Source organism: Acartia tonsa, chromosome 2 (assembly GCF_053477335.1).
Source record: "Acartia tonsa isolate MP-2025a chromosome 2, ASM5347733v1, whole genome shotgun sequence".
In the NCBI taxonomy this organism is placed as follows: domain Eukaryota; kingdom Metazoa; phylum Arthropoda; class Copepoda; order Calanoida; family Acartiidae; genus Acartia; species Acartia tonsa.
In genome coordinates, this window is record NC_137261.1 from 27,088,595 (window position 1) to 27,102,148 (window position 13,554).

The 13,554-nt window shown below is 33.0% G+C and overlaps 2 protein-coding genes across 19 annotated transcripts in view; both read right to left on the reverse strand.

Moving 5' to 3' along the window:
- The window catches only part of aPKC (protein kinase C iota type), a 28,973-nt gene extending 28,849 nt beyond the window's left edge, over positions 1-124 (reverse strand). For all 12 annotated transcript variants that reach the window (XR_013876038.1, XR_013875978.1, XR_013876032.1 and 9 more), the window contains exon 1: positions 62-124. The gene's annotated coding sequence lies outside the window, so the exon portion shown is untranslated. The remainder of the gene's footprint in view (positions 1-61) is intronic.
- On the reverse strand, positions 102-13,484 carry LOC145308082 (calcium uptake protein 1 homolog, mitochondrial-like). Of its 7 annotated transcripts, none has more exons than XR_013875952.1 (18): positions 13,304-13,484; positions 11,991-12,162; positions 9,257-9,409; positions 8,758-8,828; positions 7,588-7,679; positions 7,101-7,168; positions 6,491-6,589; positions 5,938-6,020; positions 5,491-5,548; positions 4,552-4,691; positions 4,146-4,219; positions 3,890-3,966; positions 3,586-3,653; positions 2,574-2,805; positions 2,200-2,294; positions 1,665-1,754; positions 761-1,025; positions 102-589 (listed from the first exon to the last, which is right to left on the reverse strand). XR_013875952.1 is itself a non-coding variant. In XM_080150247.1 (17 exons), exons 1-17 carry the CDS (start codon positions 13,480-13,482, stop codon positions 878-880), a joined length of 1,899 nt encoding a protein of 632 aa, XP_080006373.1. In that variant the 5' UTR covers positions 13,483-13,484; the 3' UTR covers positions 575-877. The 7 variants fall into 7 exon arrangements, 1 of the variants encoding a protein (XP_080006373.1); XR_013875958.1 differs by having other exon boundaries at positions 746-1,025; XR_013875946.1 differs by having other exon boundaries at positions 575-619.
- Between the last annotated feature and the right edge of the window lie 70 nt (positions 13,485-13,554).

A 13,554-nucleotide genomic window follows, 5' to 3' on the forward strand; every position in this document is an offset into this window, starting at 1 on the left:
AAACAAACATTACTTAGGACTAATATAGTAAAGTTACAGTAGCTTCATTAAAGCATCTTACCTTTTCAGCAAGCAAATTTAGATATTTTGATCAACACATATTATCTGAAATTTTTCAAAGTACAAGACTAAAATGCACAAAACAATAATTAAAAATTAAAATTTGAATTTATATAATTTCAATTAAAAACATTAATAATTAATTTAATTTAATCACACCTAGACATCTAAAAATGGGTGAAGTATTTTTGTGCACTATAGAGTAGGTACTATAAACTTTATATAGACTAGAATAAATATCAATGAATAACAATAAGATTTCTAAAAGAATGAATACAATAGAAAATAACAAGGACAAGACAATAATAAAAAGACGTGGCGTAGGAAGCCTAATTTATGACTGACAAAATTTTGTATTTTTGTGTTATAAAATTGTAAAGAAGCATTATTGGAAGCTTGTAATGAATGCCTATCATTTGTGTCTAGTTTATTTTTTTTACTAAGAAGCTCTTTTTTGATTTGTTATATGAAAAATGTATTTCAAGCATATTGATTTGTTTTTGTTACATTTGCTTTACTATCGTCTACTCTAAAATTTGTTTTCCAGTATCGCTTCGCACTATATACAGTTTTCTACGAATATAAAAAATTAAAACCAGTTTTGTTAGACCATACCTTCGGCATCTCGTGAATAACAATCTAATAATTGTACATTTTTATATCCGCGGAAAGCTGATTATGATACGATGCGATAAATAACCATTCTAAAACTGATCTAATAATGAAAAAATAGTGGCATAGAAATAAGCTGCATAAAAATAGAACAACAATGTGATAAGGATATTTTTATGTTGTGTAGAGTCTCCGCCTCTTTTGATTATTCAGTTTTCTTGACTCCGCCCATAATGGCTGGTCTACAGTCAGCTGCACACTTAGCTAGAGAGCTAAATACACGGCTGATTCCAATTTCTTTGGGTTTTTCTAGGCCTCGCTTGGCGCGTTGCTTCATAACACTCACAAATTCCCTAAAACAAAAAATAATCAAACATTGTATTTATTAGTCAGGGGTGTGTTATTGAAGTATCTATCATGTTAATTTATATTTATTTTTAAAATAAGAAAGAGTGACTTTTGAAGGTTTAATATTTAATATCAACAGTTTATTTGCGAAACAAAACCAGTGATTGAGAGCTTTGTTTACATTTACGATTTACCAAGTCAGCTGATTCTAGTACGACGAAATCCCTATTTAAAGTATTATCTCGTATTCATTGGAATCCAGTGGACAGAAACCGGTTCTCATCAATACGAAAAAAAACTATGTCTAGCCTTCGGCACCTCGGGGCAAAAACTGGTTTTAATCTAATAATTGTTCATTCTATATCCGCGGAAAGCGGTTTATAATACGATGAAAGAAATAACTAATCCATATTTGCAAAAAAAATCATGTAAGGCGTTGAAAACGATTAATATCCACTGGATTGGAACCGGTCTTCGGCCATACTAAAAATCAAGAATCGTAGCATAGAAAATTTTCTACAAATAGTAAATTAAATGAAAAATCTTGGGTGTCTTTGGGGCTAGCAAAAACCAGAATTAATATCAACAGATCTTTTTTAATATCCGCGGAAAGCTGTCTAAAATATAATTAGAATTTTACTTACTTGTTAGAGAGCATACCATCTCCATTATCATCAAACAAAGTAAATACAACATCAACTAAATGTTCAGACAAGTCGACATGGGCAACAGTCCTAAAAAATAATAATACGAATGAATCTTTTGTGTCAAATTAAAGCAACTAACCAACCTAATCTTTTATTGACCGAGTTTCGTTATTTTTAAGGCAATTTTTAAAAAGTGTCACTTGCATTTCCCCCCCCCCCCCTCACCATACTTAATTTTTTTGTATTCAAATCTAGCCATGTTTATTGTTTAATCAGAGAGAGGAAAATTGTTTATTACACTAGTCCCCAAAGTTTTTTAAAAACGTTTTATCATTCGATGTCTTAACAACTTTGGGGGCTTTTGTGAATAAGAGTTAAAATGTTTCAACCACTAATTTTAATCAACAGAAGGGGTAATTATATATATTATCATTATAGATTGACATCAATTTATGGCCCAGTGTCTTATCCCTTTAGATCCCTGTGTTTTATGCCTCTAGTTTAATAGTAACAATAATTTAGCTTGAATTACCTTGAAACATGTTTCATAGTTGACCGTTCAATAGGCGCGCCAGCAATTGTGTGAAAGGTCAACGCTGTATCAATGTCGTTTATACAGTAAAGCACCTTAAAAATAATATTATTTTATTTGCAAAATTATATTTGTCGGATAGTAACACTAGCGCCCAAAGTTTTATTATTCGTTCACTTAAAAACTAAAAGTACCTACTTATATTAAATTTTGATAGGATGGTTCGTAAAGTTGAGTGTTCTAACATATCAACCAAAAGTTTTAATCTTAAGAAGGGGAAATTTGGTCTATCATCATTGAGTTCGTACATCAATTTATCGTCTATTGTCTTATCCCTAGCGATCTCTACGTATTTTGAATATTTATAAAACTACCTGGTAGAAATTAAGATAATCCTTGAGTGATATTCCCTGGCTGGTCTCCGGATCATACGACTTTTTCACTCTACGCAGCATTTTCTGCTTTTTCTTGGGAGAAAATCCGGCGTAGGCAATCAGTAAATCCGCGAAATCCCGTTCAGTTATGCGTCCCTTGTCGCTGGGATCCTTGCGTTTGAATTCCAGCGCTAGCATCTCTTCTTGGAGTCTCAGTTGGAAGTCGAGAAACCTGTAGCAACATTAGTTTTCATATAAACTTCTGCATTTTAAACATGACAGAGAGACAAAAATTTTGGAGATCATTGTTTAGGAGGATAGAAAACTTGAATTAAACTGAATGCATTTATGGGAGTGGGGTTGATGTTTTAGCAACTTCATTGATTTTTGCATTTTTTCCGCTATAAAAGGGGGGGGGGGGGGGTAGGGAATGAAATATTTTTTCTAGTCGGCGAAAAAATTTAATCTTGTGCAGAATAGGTATACACTAGGATATATAAGTTAGAAGGAATTAATGTTAGGGGGAGATTTGAAATCTGCATCAAATTTTAAGGATTTTTTTTATAAAATTCGTTTTTGTATAATTCTTTATCTAAAAGCGGATATACAATTTAAGTTAATTAATTTTGACCAATAGGATAGGTGGATTAGAAACTACCTGGGCTCTAATTGGGTAAATGATGTACGACACTTTAGCTTCTCCAATCAGAGCGCAGATAGTTTTCAATCCACCATTCACAGATGTCAAAATTAAAAAACTTAAATTGTATTTCCGCTTTTAGATAAAGAATTACCTATACAAAAAACGAATTTTATAAAAAAAATCCTTAAAATTTGATGCAGTTTTCAAATCTACCCCTAACATTAAAATTCCTTCCAACTTATATATCCTAATATACACCCCTGTAATTTATAAAACTCATCCGTATGCAGAAGGTTACACATAAAATCAACTTTACTAACACACTTTAAATTTATAATTTAATTGGTAAAAACTGCAGCCCTAAATTACCTGTCAACAGTTAGTGTGCCAGTTTTTTCTTCACCAAAGAAATAGGAAATAAGTCCAGAGTTGATTCCCTTCAGTCAATAGTTAATAACTATAGATAAGGAATTATGTGGTTTATCACCAGTTAACCTTATGAATTAAACTTAAATTAAAGTTGGAGGGGGGGGGGGGCAGGGAAGACGACCCCCCCAATTTTTTTCCCTTTTCTTAAACATCTTTATAATAATAAATTAGGTCATCGAATTCAACTCCCCCTCCTCAAGTGCCCATAGCTGTAGCCACTAGTTAATTCTATAGTATTCTGTGCCTTGAATGTAGATCCAGTATTACCATGATCCCTGTGCCTGGCACCTGTACTGGAGCTAGACCGCAGCAACGTGTTTACCTGGCCAGGTAAAGAACAGTTCTTTAGTAATATACAAAATTCATCATCACACAAACATAACTTGGTGTCGCATAATCAAATGTCTGAATGATTGATTATGCTTGTAAACTCACAGAAAATTAAATCATTTTATTCAGAACATGTTATTTTTTATTTATGTAATTGTAAAGATCTGTTTCCTTTTCAAATTCTTCAGCATCTACGGTACCATCTCCATTTAGGTCAAACATCTTGAATGCTATCTCAAAGTGTCTAAAAACAGAAATTTAAAAAAAATACATTAATTTAGATTGGCGGATTTTGTTTTAGCTTTGTTATACTGATATGAAAGTTAAGGATGTTTGTGTCTGTTTTTCACGATCTCTAAAAGATATGGTCCAAAAGCTCCCCCCTCCCTTAACAATAGTGATTCCTTAAAAATAAAAGCAACTTCACTATCCTATAAGCTTAAAAATAAATGCATGTCTGCATGTACACTAGAATCTCGTGTACAGCCAAACCGACTTTTCCTCAATTTTCAGAGAAGTTTTATATTGTTCCCTAAAAGGTTTAAGGCTATTTAGAGAAGAATATAATAACCTTACCTGCGAGATGTAGAAAGAACAGTGAGTAGAAATATATAATCTGAGAATGAGATGAGTCCTCCGGCTCCCAGCTGGTAGAAAATACTTGATTCATCTAGATTCTTTAGTGGAGTCATGTTGTTGACAGCATCAGAGCTTATCTAAAACAAAATATTTTTTCTCTCCAATATAGGTAATTGGTTCATATTTTGGCTTAAAAACCTTTTTCTCTCATATACCTTTTTTGGATAAGTTTTTGTAATATTTATATTCTATACCTATACCTATAAAGGTAGGATAATATTATCATTTTAAATATACCAACATTAAAGATTATTTTTTTTATACATTTTTCTAAAATTGGCTAATTTATACTCAAGGATTCTAGTTCCGGCACAAACATACAACACATTTTGGATTCAGATAAATACAACATGCAAATAAATCGGTTTGACATAAATTACATTAGAATGAACAATTATGACGGGTTCAAGGAGACTTTAATGCGCACAACACCCCAAAATGTGACGGGCAGACTGACAGAACTTTTTGGAGACCTATGTTTTAGAGGTCCCAACGGGTATATGTACAAACAACGAGAATAGTTATTTCTCGCATCGTATTATAGACGGCTTTCCGCGGATATAGAATGTACAATTATAAGATTAAAACTATTTTTTTAGCCCCGAGGTGCCAAAGGCACCAGCTAAAAAAAACTTGTTTTAATCTTATGATTGTACATTTTTATAATCGTAGAAAGCTGGATATAATACGATGCTATACATAGTTTTTTCGTATGGATGAGAACCGGTGCCTATCCACCGGATTCGAATGAATACGAGAAATTATTTTAAAATTTTTGATGGCGTGTTGTGATAGAAGGCGTAAAAATTAGCTGAATAATCCCAAGCTGATTTGGATATTCCTCACTGACACAAATTAAACAGATTTTTTTATTACCTGGTGGTATTGATCTAGTCCAAGATGTTCTGGCTGTTTCTCTCCAGGTGATATTGACCTAAAATAAATTTTGTAAGAATGAATGTATGCGCCAAAAAACTACCTCACCGATATTTTATTGACATTTTAATTTAAGTTTGCAAAATTTTTTGTCTTCTATAGAAATAAAGCTGTATGTTGTATAGGTTACTGAAAAATTTAAATCATTGAAAGAAAACGAACTAGTGGATTTCATCGTAATTTCAGAGTAGCTTTTAACATTTTTGCTATTTTGGGTTAGGTAAATGTTAATAATTGCCCCGCAGGGTTATAGCCCCCGCAAGAGCTAGAAATAGAAGAAAACGTACTGTGAAAATACGACAAAACCCGCCACTTCGTTTTCTTTCTATGATTCAAAACTTTTTCAGCCCTGATGTTATAAAATTTTTCTAAATAATCTTTTGTTACCTAAGAAAGTCTTCAGGTGTCATCATGACCTCACCAATGCCCTTGTCATCTGTCAGTTTGTACGTGGCAAAGTAACGGAATACCTTAAAAGATGAACTCATATTTTCTTAGTTTTTCAAAACATGATTTGCAACAGGAAAATAGGACAGGTAAATATAACTTGTAAGGGTGCTTTCCAACCTATTTTTAATCACCAAATCCTTCCATCCTACTTATTATTATCATTTTATGAAAATCTTTTTTCTAGCCCCTACTCACTCAATCTAGCCCGCCGGATCTTCTTTTTAGTTAAACCTAACCTTACCTTAAAAACAAGGATGAAAATTTTCGTTGGTGGCCTAAATGCAATAAGAAGAAATCAGCCAAAGTTTCAACTTCTTAAAAGCTTCTGCATACTTTTTGTTAGTAAGATTAGGAAGGATACAAAGCAAATAACCTTTACTAATCCATAAAAAGTAAACTGTTTAAGGGCGATTTCTGGTGAATGTTTTAGGTTATCTTAAAATGTGTTATCGAAGTCAACATACCCCAACAATATTAATTAGCTTGTTACCTTATCAGGTGTTGAATATTGTCTAATTCTATTTTCATATTCAATAATCTTGCGATCTCTGAATCCTAGTTTATCCACCTTCTCTCCTTCCTCCAGACTCTAGAAATATATAATAAAAGTGGTTTAAAATAGAAGTATATAGGTAGGTAAAGACGTAAACCAGCTAAATTGAGTTGGAAAAGCAAAATAAATGTATCCCCCCCTCCAACCCTCCTCTGTCTCAAAAGTTCACATCTTTCATAATTATTCCACTTTTTTCTAATAGCTGCTGCGCCCCCAAAGCATCTAGGGGAAGGGAGGCAGTAAAATAGTATATTATAACAACTTAACCCTAAAAAATAATTTAAAAACATACAGAGATCAATGTAAAGCTTCTCTAAAATTGAAAACTTTATCGGTTCAGTGATTAATTACATCTAAACGGACAAACCATACTACTTTGTATAATACTAGTGGCAATGCCCTTAAAGGCATCTAAGGACACTTGAGGGGGGGGGGGGGTCGATTCTCAACTAGTTTTCTAGTTTTACAAACCCACAAGCAGACATCCTGTTCAAATAAGGATAGGATAAAACGTATACCAAGGATTTTACATAATTTATCGGTTTACCTCATTCAAAATTTCCACAGCTTCTTCGGCTTTAACAACAAAGGGATTTCCCTTGCCTGTCTCACTTTCTAAATAAAGGAAAAGAAATATTCAAGGATATGACATTTGAAGAATTTTTAAATTTTGTCCCAAATCTATTATACGGTGTCATGGTAATACTTGCAATTATTCTTATGAAAAAGGGGCAAAGTAGTATTCCTGGTAAACCTAAGTTTCTCTTTAAATAATAAAATTGAAGTATGATGTCTGTACAGTGTTCAAACCAACTAGGAGGGAGAATGAAAAGGAGGGGACATTGTACTGTTAGTTATACTGGAACCCCAAGCTTTATAATTAAATTATAATCTCTCAATTGTTTGAACTTTTATAAAATCTTAATTGGTTGGCAGAAAAACGCAGTCCTCAAACTTTTCCACCAATTACATTAGGTAATATACAGAAGGGATATTTTATTAATTATAATTGTGTTTGTAAATAAAGGACCAACCTTGTTTTTGATCAGGTTGTATTAGTTGTTTAACTTCTGGTTCCTCCGCAATGCCCAATGCAGTAGCCACCTCAGCTACTTCTTGCTTATACCTGGCAAATTTATCATCAGCTTAAATATTGATTGACATAAGTGACTATCAGGGTTGTCATATTGGGCATTTTTTTCGATAACGGGCCGCCCAATTGCCCAAAAGGGTTTTGGGCAAATGTCGTAAAAAGCATATAAAAAGGATAAAAAATTCCCTAAAACCATACCAAGACTTATTATTAGAAATAAAATAGCCTAAAACCATCTTAGGACCTATAAAAGCTCCAATGGAAAGGAGAACCATATTGGTTCAACGGTTTGCGAAATCCTTCTCTAGATACAAAAAAAGCTTACTAGTTTATATAATAATTAATAAAACCCAAAAAATAGGCCCCCCCCCAAAAAAAAAAAAAACGGTGTGTGCCCAAATCTGCCCATAAGGACCGATAAAGGGCAGCCCAAAACCGCCCGCCCGATTTGACAACCCTGGTGACTATTCAGCTAGGGTTTCTATCTAAAAACGTCAGTGTTTATGTGTGGCTGTAACCATAGTTTTAAAGAGTTTGGACCTTAGTGGTCCTGGATTAGGACTTTTGTTTACCAGGGCAAGCACATTATGAATTAACACTCTGTCTCGTGGGAGATTCTTTTTCATTACTTTACCCTTTCACCGAGTATGGCAGGAAGAAAAAATACTGTAGCTTCATTTTCAAGCCTCATCATTATTTTACCATATGGCTTGTACCATAATTCTAGATGAACTTTCTTTATCATTCATTCATTTATTTCTATCATATAACTAGTCACCAACTTAAAACTTTTACTAATGCAATTCTTTTTTGTTGTTGTAAATCTTACAAATAAATAGTAATTATTCGTTAATATTATTATTGATCTTGTTTTATCTATTAACATAAAAGGTTCAACTTGTAGAACTTTCTACCAACAGAAGTGAAAATGTTAAACAATTTAAAGAAAAATAAAAACACTTAGGTACACTTGATGCATGAATCCAGTGAAGATGTCATCTTTGAAAGTTAAAAAGTTTGTTAATAGACACTTTTTAGTTCCAGAGATAAAATGATATTCCTTTAAAGAACCTCTAGGTCCACATTATTTTATAACAATCAAATCAGTTACCTCATCTTGGCATCCGCCAGCATCATCATGTGGAAAAACTTCTCCTTATCAGAGATATCCTGTCCTTTCACCTGCAATTTTACATTTTTCTATGTAGATACATGCAATAATTCAGGTTCTGGAACCAAATGTAAATAAAGCCCCCCCCCCCCCTTAAAAAAGACTAATACCTAAATAACCTAAGCTTTGAACTTGAATCTTAGGCCTAAAAATACCATAAAGAAAAAACATCGTATAATGGAAAGAAAACAAATTAGCGGATTTCGTCGTATTTTCACAGTTGCTTTTCTCCTATTTCTAGCCCCTACAGGGTAATCATTAACATTTACCTAACCTAACATAAAATAACCCATCAAAAGCTACTGTGAAAATACGACGAAACCCGCTACGTCGTTTTGTTTCCGTAGTCCAAAATATCAATATCAGGTTATAAAAGGTTATTATTATAAACCTATAGGTGTGCCAGACATGATATTTTTAAATAGCTAATTTATAATACCTCCTCCCAGGCCTCCTTAAGAGCATCAATACCGGCCTCTCCATACTTGTCATACATAGTAGCAGCATAACTTGATGGAGTTTTTTGTAATGCGTCAGCGTGTTCCTTTATATTGTGATCAACAGAGCTATTGAAAATATTCTTCATCAGTAGCTAAAACAAAAAATAAATATTAGTTTCCATGGAAATTTATACATATATTTTAAAAAATAGGTATGTCATATTAAAAAAAAGATCACTGGCCATTATTATTAAAACATATAAGACCCATATAACAGTTTCAGTTTTCAGTTTAGTTAGAACGATAAAAATAATTCTTGATCAGGGGCTGGGATTCAGCAATTTAATTCCATTTGAAATTACTAAAAATTTGAATATTTTAGGGTGCGCCACTTGGCGTAAAATTTGTTTTGTGCTTTAACTAAAGAGAAGTGAGTAAGAAGTGTGGAGGGGGGGGGGGGGGCACAGCGGTCTAAGGCCGGACATTTCGCCAAAAATCAACATTGGAATTCCTCAAAATTAATAATTTATTTTGAAAATATATACCCTATCTCATATGAAAACGATGAGTTTTTGTCTTTTCAACTACTGGTTGATGAATTATGAACTTTGAAACATGAAGGTTCAGGATTATTTTCACGTCATGAATTTTGCCTTTTGAATTTTCACCATCTTTAGAAAAAATATTTTTTTTCAGTGTTACATTGATACAATGAAGTTTCTTAACCTATTTATATTCATAATATTACATGATATATTAGGAAACTGGGGTTTTAGATTTTTTAAAAACTTATTTCATCCATTTTATAGTTGCTTTTAAAAAAAAATTATGTCATTTCCTAAAAATTTTTGCAAAAATTTTTGGCAATATTTTTCAGTTTTTTGAGATTTTCACCAAAAACCGGGCCCCGCAACATACCAAACCATATATTATTCTTAATATACAGGTATAATGCCATAGTTTCATGTTTAGTTTAGGTTGTTGCAGGGCACGGTTTCTTTCAAAATTTTAACTTTAATTTTAGGGGCCAGACTCTAAAATTCCAATATAAGAAAAACATTTTTTTACAATTTTTTTATTTCCTCTGTTAATTTTAATTTCTGGTACATTGAAACTGCCCACAAAGAGCCTATGCTAGATTAAGAGACTTTCAGAGATTTAAAATGAATGTTTTAATTTTTTTAAGGGGGGGGGGGAGGTTTAATGCATCCTTTTCGTAATCCATGTGCAAATGGCACTTAAAATCGGAATTTCGTTATCAAACTTGGCATGAGTATTCCTTGGTAGGCCTATTTTCCATAAATCAAACAAAAAGGTGGAAAAGTGATGGCTAACAGCTGGTGGCTCAGCCGTATAGCCTTTTTTTGGCCAATTTCAGGGCAAATCCATTAGTTATTACGTAGGAAACAACTTCTTGAAACATAATTTTGCTTTTATTCATGTTAAATGTTACCAATAACCATTTTTAAAATTTCTTGTACCAGCCACTTAACGGCTAGAGAACCAGTTGAAAACGGCTGAGAGTGTCCAAGAGTATAATGTGTAGATAGGGCTTGTGTCGAGTCAAGGGGTAGATTTTCATGGGTGCTGAGCTTAAAAATTCTCTCAAAAATAGTAGGGGCTAATTCATATGGCAGCTGGGTAACGGCTGCTTCTCAGCTGTTAGCCATTTTACAAGACTTTTTAAAGATATTTTAACATCAAATGTTTAGGTATAGTCCCTATCCTAACCTAAAATAACCTAACAAAAGCCATCTTAAAAATATGACGAATAGCCCCTTAAGGTGCGTTGCCACGAAATGGACTATTCCCAAATATTTCAGTAGAATTAAACTTCTTCAATTAATTTTCGTATTCTAATTAATTTTATTGGATATATTAATAACAAAATTTTACAATTTCTAGATTTAGCTATTAAACAGCTGAAAACATTAGGTACTAGATTAAGTATTATTACTTATCTAAGAGAAAATAACTTCGTAAAAAAGGTGAAGAAACTTCAATTAGTTGTATCAAATGTATGTTGCACAAAGTTTGGTGATTGGGCATTTACCTTTATATAATCATTTCTACAGTAATGTTTATTAATGCTGCAAGGTTTTTAAACGTTTTATTGCTTAGAAACATCGAATTTAGGCTATCTGCCACTTAAGAAAATAGTATGAAATATGAAATTTTAGCTAAGTTTCAAAGTATTTTCTAGACCAGTTGGCTTTTGTTTTTCTTTTCTAAATGAATATACAAGTTGTATTGAGTAATAATAAGGCGCAGGCTTTTTATTTTGAACGATTCTATCAACTACAAGCTGAGAAAATTGACTTTGAGTAGAGGTAGGTGAAATGTCCACCAAAATGCCAAAATAGACCACTGTGGGGGGGGGGGGGGGAAGAAGAAAGAAGTGGAATGTAGGAAAATTTTCACTTAAAATTGTTTGTCACAATCATTGTCTCTTGTCCCTGGAAGTGATAAATATGTCGATGCAACTTAGACGCAGGGACAAGGATATGATATTCTGACAAACAATTCTAAAGGAAAATTTTCCCACAACCCTCTTTCTCTTTTCCTCCCCTTCTTACCCACCCCTCTTCAATTACATAAAAAACAAAATATACTTCCAAATTACTCAAAAAGGTTTCGTGATTTTTTTTGTAGAATTGATTGTTATAATAACTACCTACCCCTGACTTAGACGAACCTCATACAACAAAACATTGGTAAGTAATATATTTTTACCTGTAACACATAAGGCATCCAAGTTTCTTCTGGGTCCTCCGGTATAACATAGGACCAGTCAATAAACACTCCCAGTAAACAAAGCATCAAAAACAATTGGAAAAAATTGATAGGAGCGCGTAGTCCAATCTTCCTTCCGTGTGCAAACACATTGTCTGGCCTCGCATCCCATCTTTTAAAATAACAATACAAATGTATATATATATATGTGTGAGTATAGGATTTCTCTAACCACTGAACAGATATCAATGGTTCTCCTCTACAGGGTAGCTTCGCATAGGTCCTGGGAAGGTTTAAAGCTATTTTTATTTGTTTTTTTCCTACAATTTCTCTTGGGAGGATGGTGGTGCCCTCCCCAAAAATAGCTATAAAGCTTCCCATGAACTATGTAAAAAAAATTTTGTCTATAGTTCTTTTCAATAAGAAATACACATATTTCGTGAATATTATCGTTCTACTACTACTAAGCCTTAAAACCAGGGTGTCGGAGCCGTATAATTTTGATGCGGCTCCAGCTCCGGCTTCTACCTTAAAATTAATATATCAATTTTTGTTCATTATTGAATTTGATAAATAAAATAAATAATATAAAATATTTTGCTTTTATTTGATTAAAGCTATATAAAAGTAGAAGGATGTGTGTCTATTTGTTAAGTAACAATAGTTTTTCAGTTTATTATATGGAAATAGACCGTTGCCAAATTATAATATTACTTTAAAAAATCATTTTAGCTAATCTGGAGCCGGGGCCGTTTTTAACGAAAAATACGGCTCCGGCTCCACCAAAAATGTTGCTGCTCCCGGCTCCGGCTCCGAAACACTGCTTAAAACACACACCTTTACGGATTCTACCAAAAACCTACCCCTCTCTTTGTTGCTTCGCCCTTAGCCTCTAGAGAAGGGTGAGGGAGGTCAGGAAAATAGCCTAAAATCATCCCACGACAACTATAAAGCTTTTAAAAAAGTACAAATAATTTGGAGCATTATTTTCCAAGATCTTTGTTTTCAGACAACAAAATCTTACTGCTTTATATTAAAGGATACAATTCAATACTTATAAGAGAAAAAAAAACTTTATAGAATAGTTATTTATTTTAACGTATTATAACCAGCTTTCCGCGGATATGAAAGTGTACAATTATAATAAAAAAATTGTTTTTTTATCCCCGAGAGTCAACAACACTGGATTTAATATTCGTAAAAAACTTGATATAATGCGATACAATACATGATTTTTCAGTATGACATACAACCGGTTCCAATCAAGCGGATATCAATCGGTTTCGAAGCCATACTGGAAGACAAATTCTTACCTGAAATATCTGACATTCTGTCCAGAAAGTTTGCATCCCAGGAACTTGACACCTGGTCCAAGTTTAGGATATCCTCTCTGCACAACCAAACAGGTAGAAATTGTTCGCGGAAGGTTTACCAGCAGAAACTGGCGTCTTAAGAGTGCACCAGATGTAAAGTATTTAGAATATATTGTCATCTTGGCAATATTATTTCATCTGAAATCATATAAATCAAACATCTGAATTAATTTTTAAATGCACGATACGTC

Coding starts and splice junctions, on each gene's coding strand:
- LOC145308082 (XM_080150247.1), bottom strand. CDS start 13,482: ATGACAATATATTCTAAATACTTTACATCTGGTGCACTCTTAAGACGC. Junction 7,680..8,757: donor CTGGCGGATGCCAAGATGAG/GTAACTGATTTG, acceptor TAAATTTGCCAG/GTATAAGCAAGAAGTAGCTG. Junction 1,755..2,199: donor ACTATGAAACATGTTTCAAG/GTAATTCAAGCT, acceptor ATTATTTTTTAG/GACTGTTGCCCATGTCGACT.